Genomic DNA, 13200 nt, shown 5'->3' with positions numbered 1-13200 from the left:
TACTACGTACCAAGCCTTTATGGGATATAAATGTTGTTTGAATGGATGAGAAGTCACAGTTGTCTTCAGATATGGTTGGTGATTAAAAGTTGTGGTGATAGATTAAAAGGTAAATAACAATACTTTCTTAATGCTTCAAAAGACCTGTGCTTTAATTGATCATTGCATTATAGATTTGGAATCTAACCCTTCATTTTACAGATGAGTAAGCTGAGGCTTTGAGGTTAAGAGTTACATGGGCAAGAGGTTTCATGACCTAGCATCTACCAGCACAATTCAACAAGCACTTATTAAATGTGCCAAACCTTCTGCTAGGCATTGGAGACACAAAGACAAAGCCTGAATAATTTCTACCCATCAGAAGCTTGCATTCACCTAGAGTTGTAGCTAGGGATGAGTGTGGAGGGGCCAGTGTCTGGTCCCTTAAGGCAGTGATAAAATGACCAGAAGTCAACAATGATATATTCTCTCCTCACTCCTGCCTTCTTGGGGGGCATGCCTCATATCACACCTAAATTATCAACATTACTATTTCCAGTTAAAGCTGATTCTAAAAGCAGCCAGCCTCCTTGAGGTCAGAGAATATGTTTTATTCTTCTTTTTTAGCCTCCAGAACATTGTTAGCATAGTAAACAGTGAGTCAATCCTTGTTTAAAGAATAGAACGTGCATTTTGGATCATCAGAAATGCTAGGGAAAAGTCTATGCTCCATGGCTAAGGTAGGTCTGGTCCTGAGCAAACTGACAAGTTGGCCATCGGTGTCCCTTCATGACCATTTCTTCTCCCCTCTTCTCCCTTTTGACTTCCTCCTTTCCCACCCAACATGGACCTCAGGGTCCTCTTGTAGACTAGAGCCCCCACTATGGCTTCCTTTCCAAGCCTGCTTCCCCACAAAGAATCCACCAATCTTTCATAGCATTTTGCCTGATACTCTCCTTCGCATTTATCTCACTGTTATATCACAGTTTATTTGTATATTTATCCTTTCCTTCATTTCAATCAATTGTTCAGTCAGTAAACATTTATTAAGTACCTACTAGGTGCCAGGCAGTATAAACTCCTTGAGAGCAGAACCTGTGTCTTATACCTTTGTAACCTTAGCAATTAGCACATAGTAGATGCTTAATAGTTGTTTGTTGAATGAATAAATGACCTTTGTATCATTTATCTGGCTTGACTTCCATTGTCCAAGTAGAAACTAATGACTTCAATAACTGGTATTTCCCCAGTAATAAAACTAGCTCTCCTTATAAACCCTCAGGTTTTACTTGCACAATAAAGACCACAGAAAGGACTCACACTTGAGTCCACAGAGAAACCCTTTCCCCCTTATGCAGACCTTGGAGATGTGGATAATCCCTGTGACTCACTACCACCCCAGGTGGGTGTTGAGGGTGAAGGTTAGGCTTATTCCTCCCCATTATTAAGCTGTTGTACCCGCTGCTTCAGGGCAATGGTGCTTTTACCCTCCAATGAGGGGGTAGGATGCCTCTGGGCAAGTGGCAATTTTCTGTTCTTTTTCACCCAGGTCCCATATCCCTATCCTATACACAGGCTTTTCTCAGGTAGTTGTGGAAACACTTCCAACTTGCTTTTCTGGGAATGTCTTTATTTGCCATTCCTCACTCTGTCCCCCCTCACCCCTCCTGCCTCTGTCAATAGGACCTGTAGAGCATGCTTCCCATTTGGTCATCACTCATTCAGGGTTTTAAGAAGGATTCATAAAAGCATTTGGGGTCTCTTTTCATTTCCATTTTCTTCCTACCTTCCTTTGGGGCAGTTGAGCAGAGTTCTTCTTAACTGAAAAAAAGGAGAAGCTGGTGGGACCTATGACTTAAAAGGTGGACCCTTGCCCCTCTAGGGAAAATTCACATCCCTAAGGTGTCCATATATACCTCTCCCAATTAGCATGTGCACCTTAACTGTCTTTAATGAGTAAGTAAATGTGGAAAGCGTTGACCCTATGACAGGCTAGTGGGATAAGTTTTTATGGTTGAGGGTAGGGATGGAGACCTCCAATTGTACCAGATAGGTGGCCGCTTACTCCAGGACCCTTGGGGCCAGTCCTGCCTCAGGTCCCTCAGAGATCTAACTGGTTCTGTTGAAGGTATTAAGGCTAGTGGCTGGGAGGTATGAAGGGCCCATCCCTGGCCATTCCTTTTCCTCAGGTCCTTCTGAAGAACATGGACAATGGAGACCTGACAATGTTCTACTATGGTGAGTGGTTATCTGAGAGGAAGGGTGAAAATAAGACCCTGGTCTGTGAGATGTGTGCAGTGATTGATGAGGAAGAGATGATGGAGTGGACATCCTACACTGTGACCGTCAAGACCAGCAATGTTTTTGGTGAGTACTGGTCCTCTTGGGGAAAGGCTTCTACTCTGCTAACCCCCTATCTCCTGCTCTCTTCAAGTCGAGAGTCCTGTCCTGGTTTCCTAGCTCTTGTTCAGATCACTTCTGGGGAGGTGACTTTTGAGAAATTTATACATTTAGAATCATAGAATTTTTGAGCTGGAAGTGACCTTACAGTCTTTTAATCTAACCCCTTCCTTTCGTAGGCAAGGGAACTAAGGCTCAAAGAGATAATATTATTTATCCATGAATACACAGATAACAGTGGGAGATGTGAGGCTGGGGCCTTATTATGCTGACTCCAGACCCCAGGCTCTTTCCATTATACTTATGGCCAAAAACCCCACAAAATAAATAAATGAATAAAACCCTTAGTTCCCACATCTCATGAATAGGAATAATCTAGCTTCATTGTTGCTTTCCATTTCCACCTCTCTCATAGTTTGTGCTATTTAGATATTTTATTAGATACTAAGATATTATTTAGATATTAGATATTGGCCTCAGTTTCCCTTATCTTGTGGCTGGTCTTTAATAAAATCATGAATAAAGTAGATTTTGCCTTCTGTGATCACCACCCCACTCAGTGCCTCTCCTAGGCTGTCTGGTATAGTCTGCCTTTATGCCCTCATGGTGCCCCCTCAATGCCTAGGATGCCAACCTAGACCTGCCCTCTCTGGATGGTGCAGAGTGCTCAAAATCTACCTCCCTGTACTCTCTCCTATCTAAACTCTGGGAAGTTATTAACATTCAAAAGCTCACATCAATAAATTAGACAAGGACTTAATGTGTTGTACTATCTACTCAAGATATTTGTATTTTAACAACTGAAAATTCCTTAACCCAAAAGAATAAAGCTCTAAGTTGGAATTCTTTGACAGATGAGCACAGATAAGGAAGATATTCGGGAGAGAAAAGCCTCCCTAAGCCCCCAAATCACACTACATAGACAGTTTCTAATTGTACCTACGTGTAAAGCTAGCCTTATCTGGCAGTGGTCTATGTCAAATTTGTCCATGATCTAGCAAGTCTAACCACTATAAATCAAGAATTTAACTATTACCATTGATTAGGGAATAGCTAAACCATTCATTTTAAGGGGAGACAAAATGCTTCTTTTATTACGGTCAAAGGAGTAAAGCTCTAATAATGGACTTTTAGGCATTAGTAGTATTTAGCTATCTTCCTGATAGAAGCTTTCCTGATACTTAGAAGTCACATGATGTAGGCAGCTGTCAATTCAGTCTATACATAAAATCAACCTTGGGATGAATTGGGCTTTGGGCTGCTATTTAAGTATTGGTCATAGATTTTCATTGAATTTCCCTCATTCCCTTCTCTGAGACCTCTTGAAACCAATAGCATTTGCAAAGAGACTGGTTAGAGTCCCAGACCAGAAAGTATAATCAACTTAACTAATCATTTGGGATTCAAACATCAGACTTGGACCTTGAACTGTAAGCCCTAACCAACTGAGTCACAAGCAAGTCTAGAAATAACTCCAGGGTTGGGAAGGTTTCACATCAGAGAGGCCCAATTTGAAAGTCACTTATGTGGGTTCTTTGCTATGTACCTTCAGGAGCTGGCACCGATGCCAACGTGTTCATCATCATCTTTGGAGAGAATGGAGACAGCGGTACCCTGCCCCTGAAGCGATCCAAAAACTTTAACAAGTTTGAGCGCAATGGGACTGATACTTTCAGCTTCACAGACATGCTGAGCCTCGGTCATCTCTGCAAGCTGAGGGTCTGGCATGACAACAAAGGTAATTCCCTGATCAGACCCCCATACCAGGGATGTGGAGGAGGCCAGGCCACAGCTACTTCCCTGGATGACTCAGTGCTTTGCTCCACGAGGTAGGCATGGGTCGAGGGTTAAGCATCTTTGGCAGTGGCCATGAGCATGGCTATGTCGCAGCTTGACAGTAGAACTGACTGGCTGGATGAAGCTGGCTTGGCCTAAAAGCTGGGGGCCAGACTGAGAAGCTGTCTGGGTGCCAACTCATATCATGATCAGGAATCTTGCCATCCTCTGCGAGTGATTATTCCCTAGATCAAAAGGAAAAAATTAGAAATAGCAAACCCAAGTTTCTTCATACCACCTCTCATGCCAGTCCGAAGTCCCTGAGATAGAGCAAATTCCTTGCCTGGCTTCCCCTAGGCAAGATCTGTCAGAGGGAATGAGCACTCATTTTTGGTCTCCATCATGTAACTATAACAGAACTTTCAAAACCCCATTCCACAATCACCCCACTTCTTTCCTTTATGGCACTAGGCTAATCTAAAGGTCAAGTTCAAATGATTAGAGGCCTTGGTTACTTCCTTTTAGGAAATAGGAAGCAGTGGCACAGAGATAGCTCTGCTTCTTAAATAATTCAAAAAACTCAGTGATTTCATCAGGGTGGGCAGTCTCTCCATTGATGCAAATGGTAGCCCCTCCATGCCTCACACAGTAGACTGTTTTTTGCTTTGTTTTGTGGCCAAAAGGATTCATTACCCCCGGGTCAATGGGGTGATAAACCTGTCCAAGCTTAGCTAGGCTGCTCCTGGGATGACAGATACACAGTCTGTCACTGGGCTTGTACTGGAAGGCTCCCCAGCTTGTGTAGGAAGTGACAATGCTTGCTTTCCATTAGTACAGTCTTTGAAAATTCAGTTTCCACAGTGAAGAGATAGAATCAGACTTTTCTTGGTGATTTTACTTACTTCCGTTGTTGGATTTTAGAGAACCTCAAGTATAGAAAAGATACAAACTTTCTTCCTCATAAACAACATAAGATATAAGCCTAGAAAAATACAAGCCTCAAGTGTTTGGGCCAGAGTATTGATGCAACACCTAAAATTTCTAGGTTACCCAATGTGACTTCCTTCCTCTTCCCTCTCCCTGGTTGCCTCTTTCTTTGCTGGTCATCTGTCTATCCTGCCTTGCTACCTGAACCTGTAATGTCCTGTCCCATTCCTGTAATTTCTCTATTACTTGAATTCTATATTCCAGACCTTGGCCCTTTGACCTGAACTTGATTTTTGGATTTGAATTCCTGTGTTCCTAACCTTGGCCTATTGATTTGACCTAGTCTTGCCATTCTTCCTTGCCTTGGTGTTTAGACATGACTTCTGTTTTCCTGATATTATTTAGTCAATTGTCAACATTTTATTAAGCACCTACAAGTATAGTATAGTCCAGGAACTGTTCTAGGCACTAAGGATACAAAAACAAAAATGCTGCTTGACATCAAGCAGTTTATAAATCTACTGGGGGATACACTGTGTACACAGATCAGAAAATACAAATCTTTACCAAAAAAAATACAAAAGAATATGGAAGAGGAAGAAGGCCCTAGCAACTGGGAGCTTCAGGAAAGGCCTTATGGAGGAGGTGGCTCTTAAACAGAACCTGGAAGGAAATTCTAAGAGTCAGAGGGGAGGAAGGAGGGTGTTCTAGGCCTGGGAGACAGCTTGGGCTGTCAGAAGCACACAGGGAGAAGAAGGAATGTCTTAGGCAGGGCAAAAGTAGCAACTAGGCCACTGTGCCTAGAATATTAATCTATAACCCTGACCCTCATTAACATCACTACAACTGCCTCCTGAAGACCCATTCCTGGCCCAAAATGCATTCTCCCTCTGGCAGCCACTCTCACAGAGAGGTATTTAATGGAGATCGTCAGCACATATACTATGTATAGAGCAGTGCCTGGTTTTATACCAAACATACCAATTTATCAAAAATGACTCCCAAATAATGAAAAGATCATCTTTTGCTATAATCTTAAGCATGTAAGTCCCACAATTGTTTCTGCAAAGAGGATTACAATGGATTCCCACTCCTAGGCCTGATAGGGCATATATCAACACTCAACCACATGGATGTCCAACAAGGGGTGGGGGTGGGGAGAGAGAGCAGGGGAGGGAGGGGAAGAGAGAGAGAGAGAGACAGAGAGAGAGAGACAGAGACAGAGACAGAGAGAGAGAGACAGAGAGAGAGACAGAGAGGGAGACAGAGAGAGAGAGAGACAGAAAGACAGGAACAGAAGGAGAATGTAGCAAGGAGAGGGAAAGAGAGGGAGGCAGAGGAAGAGAGAAAGGGAGAGGAAGAGAACTGTAGCAAAGCTAGGTCTCTATTACTCAGCTCAGCTCCAAATCACAGCAGATTAAGAGACTCAAGATAGCATGCAAAGCCTAGGGATAAAAAAAGTATTCATTAATGCCTTTAATATGTAAGACAATGTGCTGTGTATATATATATATATGTATATATACATATATATATTTTTTTTTTTTTTTAAGAAAAAAATTGGTCCTGTTGCTCAAGATGTTTACATTTTGCTTGAGGAAATAACATCATCCTTTGGAGAGGGAAAGACTGACAAATAGAATATTGGGGAAAGCCTTCCTTCAGGACACTAAAAGGAAACTCCTCAAAGTTACCAATGATCACCTAATTGCAAAATCTGATAGTCTTTTCTCAGTGCTCCTACTTGGAGATCTATTTGCTGTGTCTGACACTATTGACCATCCTCTCCTCTTGAATACATCGTCCTCTCTGGGATTTCATGATATTACTGTCTCCTGTTTTGCTTTTTATCTGTCTTACTATTCCTTCTCCATCCCCTTTGCTGGTTCTTGACTCATATCACTCCTCCAACCAGTGGATGTTCCCCAAGGTTCTGCCATAGGCCATCTTCTCTTCTCTTCTCTTCTCTTCTCTTCTCTTCTCTTCTCTTCTCTTCTCTTCTCTTCTCTTCTCTTCTCTTCTCTTCTCTTCTCTTCTCTTCTCTCTCTCTCTCTCTCTCTCTCTCTCTCTCTCTCTCTCTCTCTCTCTCTCTCCTTTCTCCATTAGATCTCATGGCTTTGCCTTTAACTATCATCTCTATACAGATCCCAGATCTGCATATCTAGCTCCACTGTCTTCCCTGAACTTCAGGCCCTCATCATTGACTGCCTATTAGACATTTTAACTAGATGTCTCTGTGACATCCTAAACTCAACATACCTCAAACTGAGCTCATTATCACTACCTCTTTCAAAGGCCTTGTTCATCCTTCTAGTCACCCAGATTCTTAGTGTTATCTCTGACTTTTCAGTTTCCCACCCTCCATATATTCAATCAGTTGATAAATCTTTCCATTTTTGCTTCCATAACTCTCATATCTCTTCCCTTATCTCTACTCCCACAGCCACCACCCAAGTTCAGGTCTTTATCACCTCTCACTCAGATTCTTGAAATAGCCTCCTAAATGTCTGCCCGGATCTCTCACCACTCCTGTCCCAACAGCCTGCACAGAGCTGCCAAAATCATTTTCCTTAAATACAGATCTGGCTTCTGACTTCTTTATTCTGTTCTCTATTCAAGCTAAGTTGAGGGGCTCCTATTGCCTCTAGGTTAAATATAAACTCTATTTAATTTTTAAAGCCCTTTCCAACCTGACTCCAACCAATTTTTCCAGTCCCCTCGGACATCACTCTTCTTCCTGAACTCTGCAACCAAGCCAACTGTTGTTTTGGTTGAAATATATGCAGAAAATCTGTCCTCGCATGAGTAGGTAGTTGGAAAAGAGAGGAATATTTTAATAGGCAAATAATATCTTTGTATTATTATGAAAACAGTTTTGACCTTGAGGACTTACTAAAAGGATCTCAAGAGTACCTTCCCACCCCTCAGCAGTCATCAAGCCATGTTTTGTGAGCCACTGCTTTATAGACAGGGAGGAAGGGTAAGAAAATTAGGATACTCTTATTATTAGAATATTCTAGAATAGAGCATAGAAAATAAAAATTCTAGAATAGAATGGAATATTCTAGAAAAATTCTGGATGATTCTTAAGTGTATATATTCTAGAATGGATTTACTGGAGTATAACTCTAGAATATATATTCTAGAATATAATATATACTATTAGAGTATTAGGATAAAGATGACATAAATGACAACTCAGTGAGGAGAATGTTCAAATTGGTGAGACTTATTGAAGTGACAGATTTGTATAAGAACATCATGAGACATTACGTTGGAAAGATCAGAGTCAGATTATATCAGGTTCGACTGCGAATTTAAGGGGTATGGACTTTAGCTGTAGGTAATAAGAAACCACTGATGGATTTTTATCCAATCCAGAGAGAAGCAGGTTTATTCAATAATGTCGAGATGATTATATGTTGCCTTGGAAGATGAGAATATGCACATTCATTAAGAAGACTTCATGTCCCTGCTTTTAATGACGAAACCCAGATGGAAACAGTGTACTTGACGTCACTAGGCTGGACCACTATGTCCAAGGGTCTTCAGCTGGCAACTGCTCTACCCCTTTATTTTTGCTGCTCTACTTTCATTTCACGTGGAGGAAATCTGGAGAGCCTGGACATTTCTGATCCCCTCTGCCATCTTCCCAGAATCTCCTGTTATTAGAGCATCACTTTAGGGATTTCTTTCCCTTTGCTTCTTTGCAACTTCAGGAGCAGCATCAGCCATATCTGTTTTGGGGCATCTTTCCTTCCATTTCTGTCCCAAGTCTAATGGAATACATGACATCATAACTTTAGCCAAGATAACCCTATTGATCCAGCATATCAGCACAGTATGTATATTCTTTGTTACAAGATTGATGTTAGATTGAGCTGAGCTATCTCTTGCTCCCTTCTAAGAACCTCTGTTATGACTAATGACTAGAATTTGTGAGGAAGGCCCTTGCTTGTTCCTGCCCCCCATTCTCTCATTGCCTTTACCCTTGCCCTCTGCTTTCCCTTCGGTACCCACTAGAGTGCCCCACCCAGACCTGCCCTCTCCCATGTATCAGGAGGGCAGAGTTTATAATCTCAAAGAGGATCATAAACATGTCTGAAAGGTTCGGAACCGCCGGATATAAGAAACTCTCAAAGTAGAAGGCAGAAGAATCAAAACATTTATTTAGGCTCCACAGTAACCAACCCATGAACCAGAAGCCCCATTTTGATATGTTGATCAAAATCTTCCAGGCCCAATAAGTACGCCTTGCAAGAGTAACCAGGAGGCTACAGAGAAGCATGATTGCGTAAAGCAAAATCATGCTTCCCCCTCGATGGTAATAAGATTACCCACTGGCCTGAAGTCTTTGTTCAGCTTCCTCCCGTAGATCAGCTCTGCTACTGGCAGCTCCTGCCTCAGCTGTGTCTGTGTCTGTAACTCAAGCTGCAACTGAAACTGACGATGTAACGGTCGCTGTAACTGACGTAATTGTCGTAACTGTCGCTGGCTCCAACCGGAAAAGGAAAAGAAGATCTTCAAGCTGTCCTCTCCCCTCTTATAGGGTTTTTGACATCATCAAGCTCCGCCCAAATGACCAGGGCCGATTGGTTCCTGAGTTGGCCCCTCCCCCTAGCATAGACATTAACACCTCCCCTCAGCCAGCCCCATGACTCATCACACAGGAAGTTGTCTGCTTCCCGACATGCTCCCCGGGCCTCCTGCCCCGGAAGAGCAAGCCACAGTGTCCAGAGGCTCAATGAGGTAAGCTGAGTCATTCAAAGAAAACAAAGGCCATTCTGGCTACACTCCACCCCTTGTTATAGGATACATAATCTAATCAGCCATGTATCCTAGAACATACATTGTGATCCAATTACAAAGGAAACTAAAACATATCATTCATTATAAAGCAAAACATATCATTCAGTGACATTCCCAAACATTGGTTAACGATTCAAATACGATCCACCCCTAGGTCCCAGCAAGATAATCTCTTCAATCAATCATCCCCAAAATAATTATTAATAATTCAAATGTCCACCCCTAAATCCTTGTATCCATTACATAGGATCAATAATATCATAACAATAAAACAACACAGCAAGGATAACACAAAATAAGTAAACAGAACACTATCATCATTTCCACCCCCCTTGAACGATTGGGGCTCAAAATCTTGGGGTGAGGGGTGAAGGTCTCATTTTCCATAGCTTCTTCATGCTGAAATTGGATGTAGAGATGGCCCTGCCCCCAAAAAGTCCCATTCCAGAGGTCATTTCTTTAACAAGCTGGCAGGAATTCCAAGAATGCTACATGCTTAGGCAGTCACCGGAAAGTGCAGGGTGCTTAAGCCTGAAGGAAACAAAACTAGCAACAAGGTTAGCCAAAACAAAGGACAAAAAGAATAGACAAGTATGGACTATAATTCTTCAAATAAATCATCTCAAGTTTGGTTGAGATTTCAGTTATGCAAAGATCCAACATCAGAGCCAAACTCAGGTGGGAAATGTTTCTTTTCAAAAGGAACATAATGAGGAAGCCAAGAGGATCCCATCCTAGACAGAGACTAAGATTGTCCTCTCAGCCTTTCCCCAAATGTACAAGTTTTCATCCGTTAATCACACAAGGTCACCTTCAGTCTGAGTGGCTTGTGGGCTTGCAGGAGCAGTTCTTATTTCCCTATTTCTCGTGTTATCAAGTCCTCTATACATTCTGTATAATTCATTGGTTGGAATTCCATCTATCATTTCAAAACCTACCCCTGCTCTCAATAAAGCAGTAAACATTTCTTTCCTTGTTACTCTCCTTTGGCGCCAAGTTTGCTGGTTATTCACTCTTCTCTCTCGAGGAGATCTATCCCTTCCCCAGTCACCTAAGTCATATAACTGTAAAATCTTATTATCACTGTTGTAAGACGGCTCCCTACTTCTCCAAGTAATAAATTCAAAATTAGTTGTTTATAAGCAGGGGGAGCTGTCCTAATTATTAAATTCCTATGAGGCAGTCCCATTGGATCATTGTAATATTTGTCTGCAGTTCCTATCATAATGGCAGTCTTCATTACCTCCTCCTTTAGTCTCATGATACAATCTCTAAGTGAATACCAGGGTCTGTGCTCAGTGGGCCACATAGAATCAGTATCATATCTCTTATTGCATCCCACAGCGGCTAATGCCAACAGAGTAGTCCTGCTATCACCATCTCCTTGCTGATGATGTTCCCTAAAAGCTTGTTGAACTAGAGGATCATGGCTGATACCTATGAATCTCATGCAGTCTGTCCCATCTACTGATATTCCACTGGCCCCTTGATCACTGAGTCTTACCATCCAAGATATCAATGGTTCTCCTATTCTTTGGCTGAATCTACTCAAAATATCTGTGACCTCTTGCGGTGAGAAATCTTCCTGAATTTCCCTTGTAACTGAATCTTCACCTCGGGTTTCTGTCTTCCTCCTTTGTATGGGTCGAGCCCTTGTCTGATCATTTAACCATCTCCTATTCTCTGTGTGAGGCACATCCTGAAACCCAGTAGTGTTTTGTGCCTCAGCCCCTAACATTGTCTCATTCTCTCCCCACTCACTTCCTCTGCCACCATGGCTAGGACGAAGCAGGCAGTCAGGCTCTTTCTGGGCTGGGTTGAAATGCACTCTGGGCTTTTTTGGTCTCCTGTTGCTCTTAGCCACATTAATAGAAAAGTTCTCATTTGAGTCAGTTTGGTCTCCTGCTATCTGAGATTCCTCTTCTTCCTGTGGGGTAGGAGTGCCCCCATGTCTTTCACTTAATCTCAATCTTTCGTATACTAGCCGGTAGGCTGATAACACTATCCAGCTTTGCCTAGATAGTGATGCCCCTGACTGAATCCCAACTTCTCGTAAACACTTTTCCAAATCCCTAGGATCTCCTCTCCATAGCCTTGGTTCCCAGTTTTCACAGGGTCCAGCTTTTTTAGCCAATTCTTTTGCTAAGGAGGAATAAAATGGATCCTCCCATCCTGGGATATTCATCTCTTCCTCTGAAATTGTTCTGCTTCTAAATAGAGATCTTATACCTAGCGATCCTGTTCGTGACGCCAAATGTATCAGGAGGGCAGAGTTTATAATCTCAAAGAGGATCATAAACATGTCTGAAAGGTTCGGAACCGCCGGATATAAGAAACTCTCAAAGTAGAAGGCAGAAGAATCAAAACATTTATTTAGGCTCCACAGTAACCAACCCATGAACCAGAAGCCCCATTTTGATATGTTGATCAAAATCTTCCAGGCCCAATAAGTACGCCTTGCAAGAGTAACCAGGAGGCTACAGAGAAGCATGATTGCGTAAAGCAAAATCATGCTTCCCCCTCGATGGTAATAAGATTACCCACTGGCCTGAAGTCTTTGTTCAGCTTCCTCCCGTAGATCAGCTCTGCTACTGGCAGCTCCTGCCTCAGCTGTGTCTGTGTCTGTAACTCAAGCTGCAACTGAAACTGACGATGTAACGGTCGCTGTAACTGACGTAACTGTCGTAACTGTCGCTGGCTCCAACCGGAAAAGGAAAAGAAGATCTTCAAGCTGTCCTCTCCCCTCTTATAGGGTTTTTGACATCATCAAGCTCCGCCCAAATGACCAGGGCCGATTGGTTCCTGAGTTGGCCCCTCCCCCTAGCATAGACATTAACACCTCCCCTCAGCCAGCCCCATGACTCATCACACAGGAAGTTGTCTGCTTCCCGGCATGCTCCCCGGGCCTCCTGCCCCGGAAGAGCAAGCCACAGTGTCCAGAGGCTCAATGAGGTAAGCTGAGTCATTCAAAGAAAACAAAGGCCATTCTGGCTACACTCCATTACTTATCAAAAAGTTCTCTTCCTTTTTTACCCCTTCTCTCTTACTGCCATTCTGTCCTTGCAGCTGCACTCATCTAAGTGTTAAGAGGAAAGCAATATAACTAAACCATTTTACCCTAAGAGTGTAAATGACTGATTACTCTCTCAGATATTTGCATGTTAAGAGATTCAGAAATCCAAATAAATCTATAGTGATAGAATTTCAGGCACAGTGATCTAATCAAATGGAGAATTGCAGGCATTGTAGAGGAGATATACTGGGTTGGGGTCTTCTTAGTATCTCCTAAGTCAGACTGTATAGGTCTCA

The 13200-nt window shown here is 42.5% G+C and overlaps 1 protein-coding gene across 1 annotated transcript in view; it reads left to right on the top strand.

Annotated features, from left to right (window-relative positions):
* LOXHD1 (lipoxygenase homology domains 1) overlaps positions 1-13200 on the top strand; it is a 235433-nt gene that overhangs the window by 191574 nt on the left and 30659 nt on the right. The window contains exons 25-26 of the mRNA XM_036746173.1: positions 2169-2346; positions 3932-4117. Coding sequence (XP_036602068.1) covers positions 2169-2346; positions 3932-4117 — 364 coding nt within the window. The remainder of the gene's footprint in view (positions 1-2168; positions 2347-3931; positions 4118-13200) is intronic.

Source organism: Trichosurus vulpecula, chromosome 1 (assembly GCF_011100635.1).
Source record: "Trichosurus vulpecula isolate mTriVul1 chromosome 1, mTriVul1.pri, whole genome shotgun sequence".
NCBI lineage: Eukaryota > Metazoa > Chordata > Mammalia > Diprotodontia > Phalangeridae > Trichosurus > Trichosurus vulpecula.
This window is presented reverse-complemented; position numbering and strand designations above follow the sequence as displayed.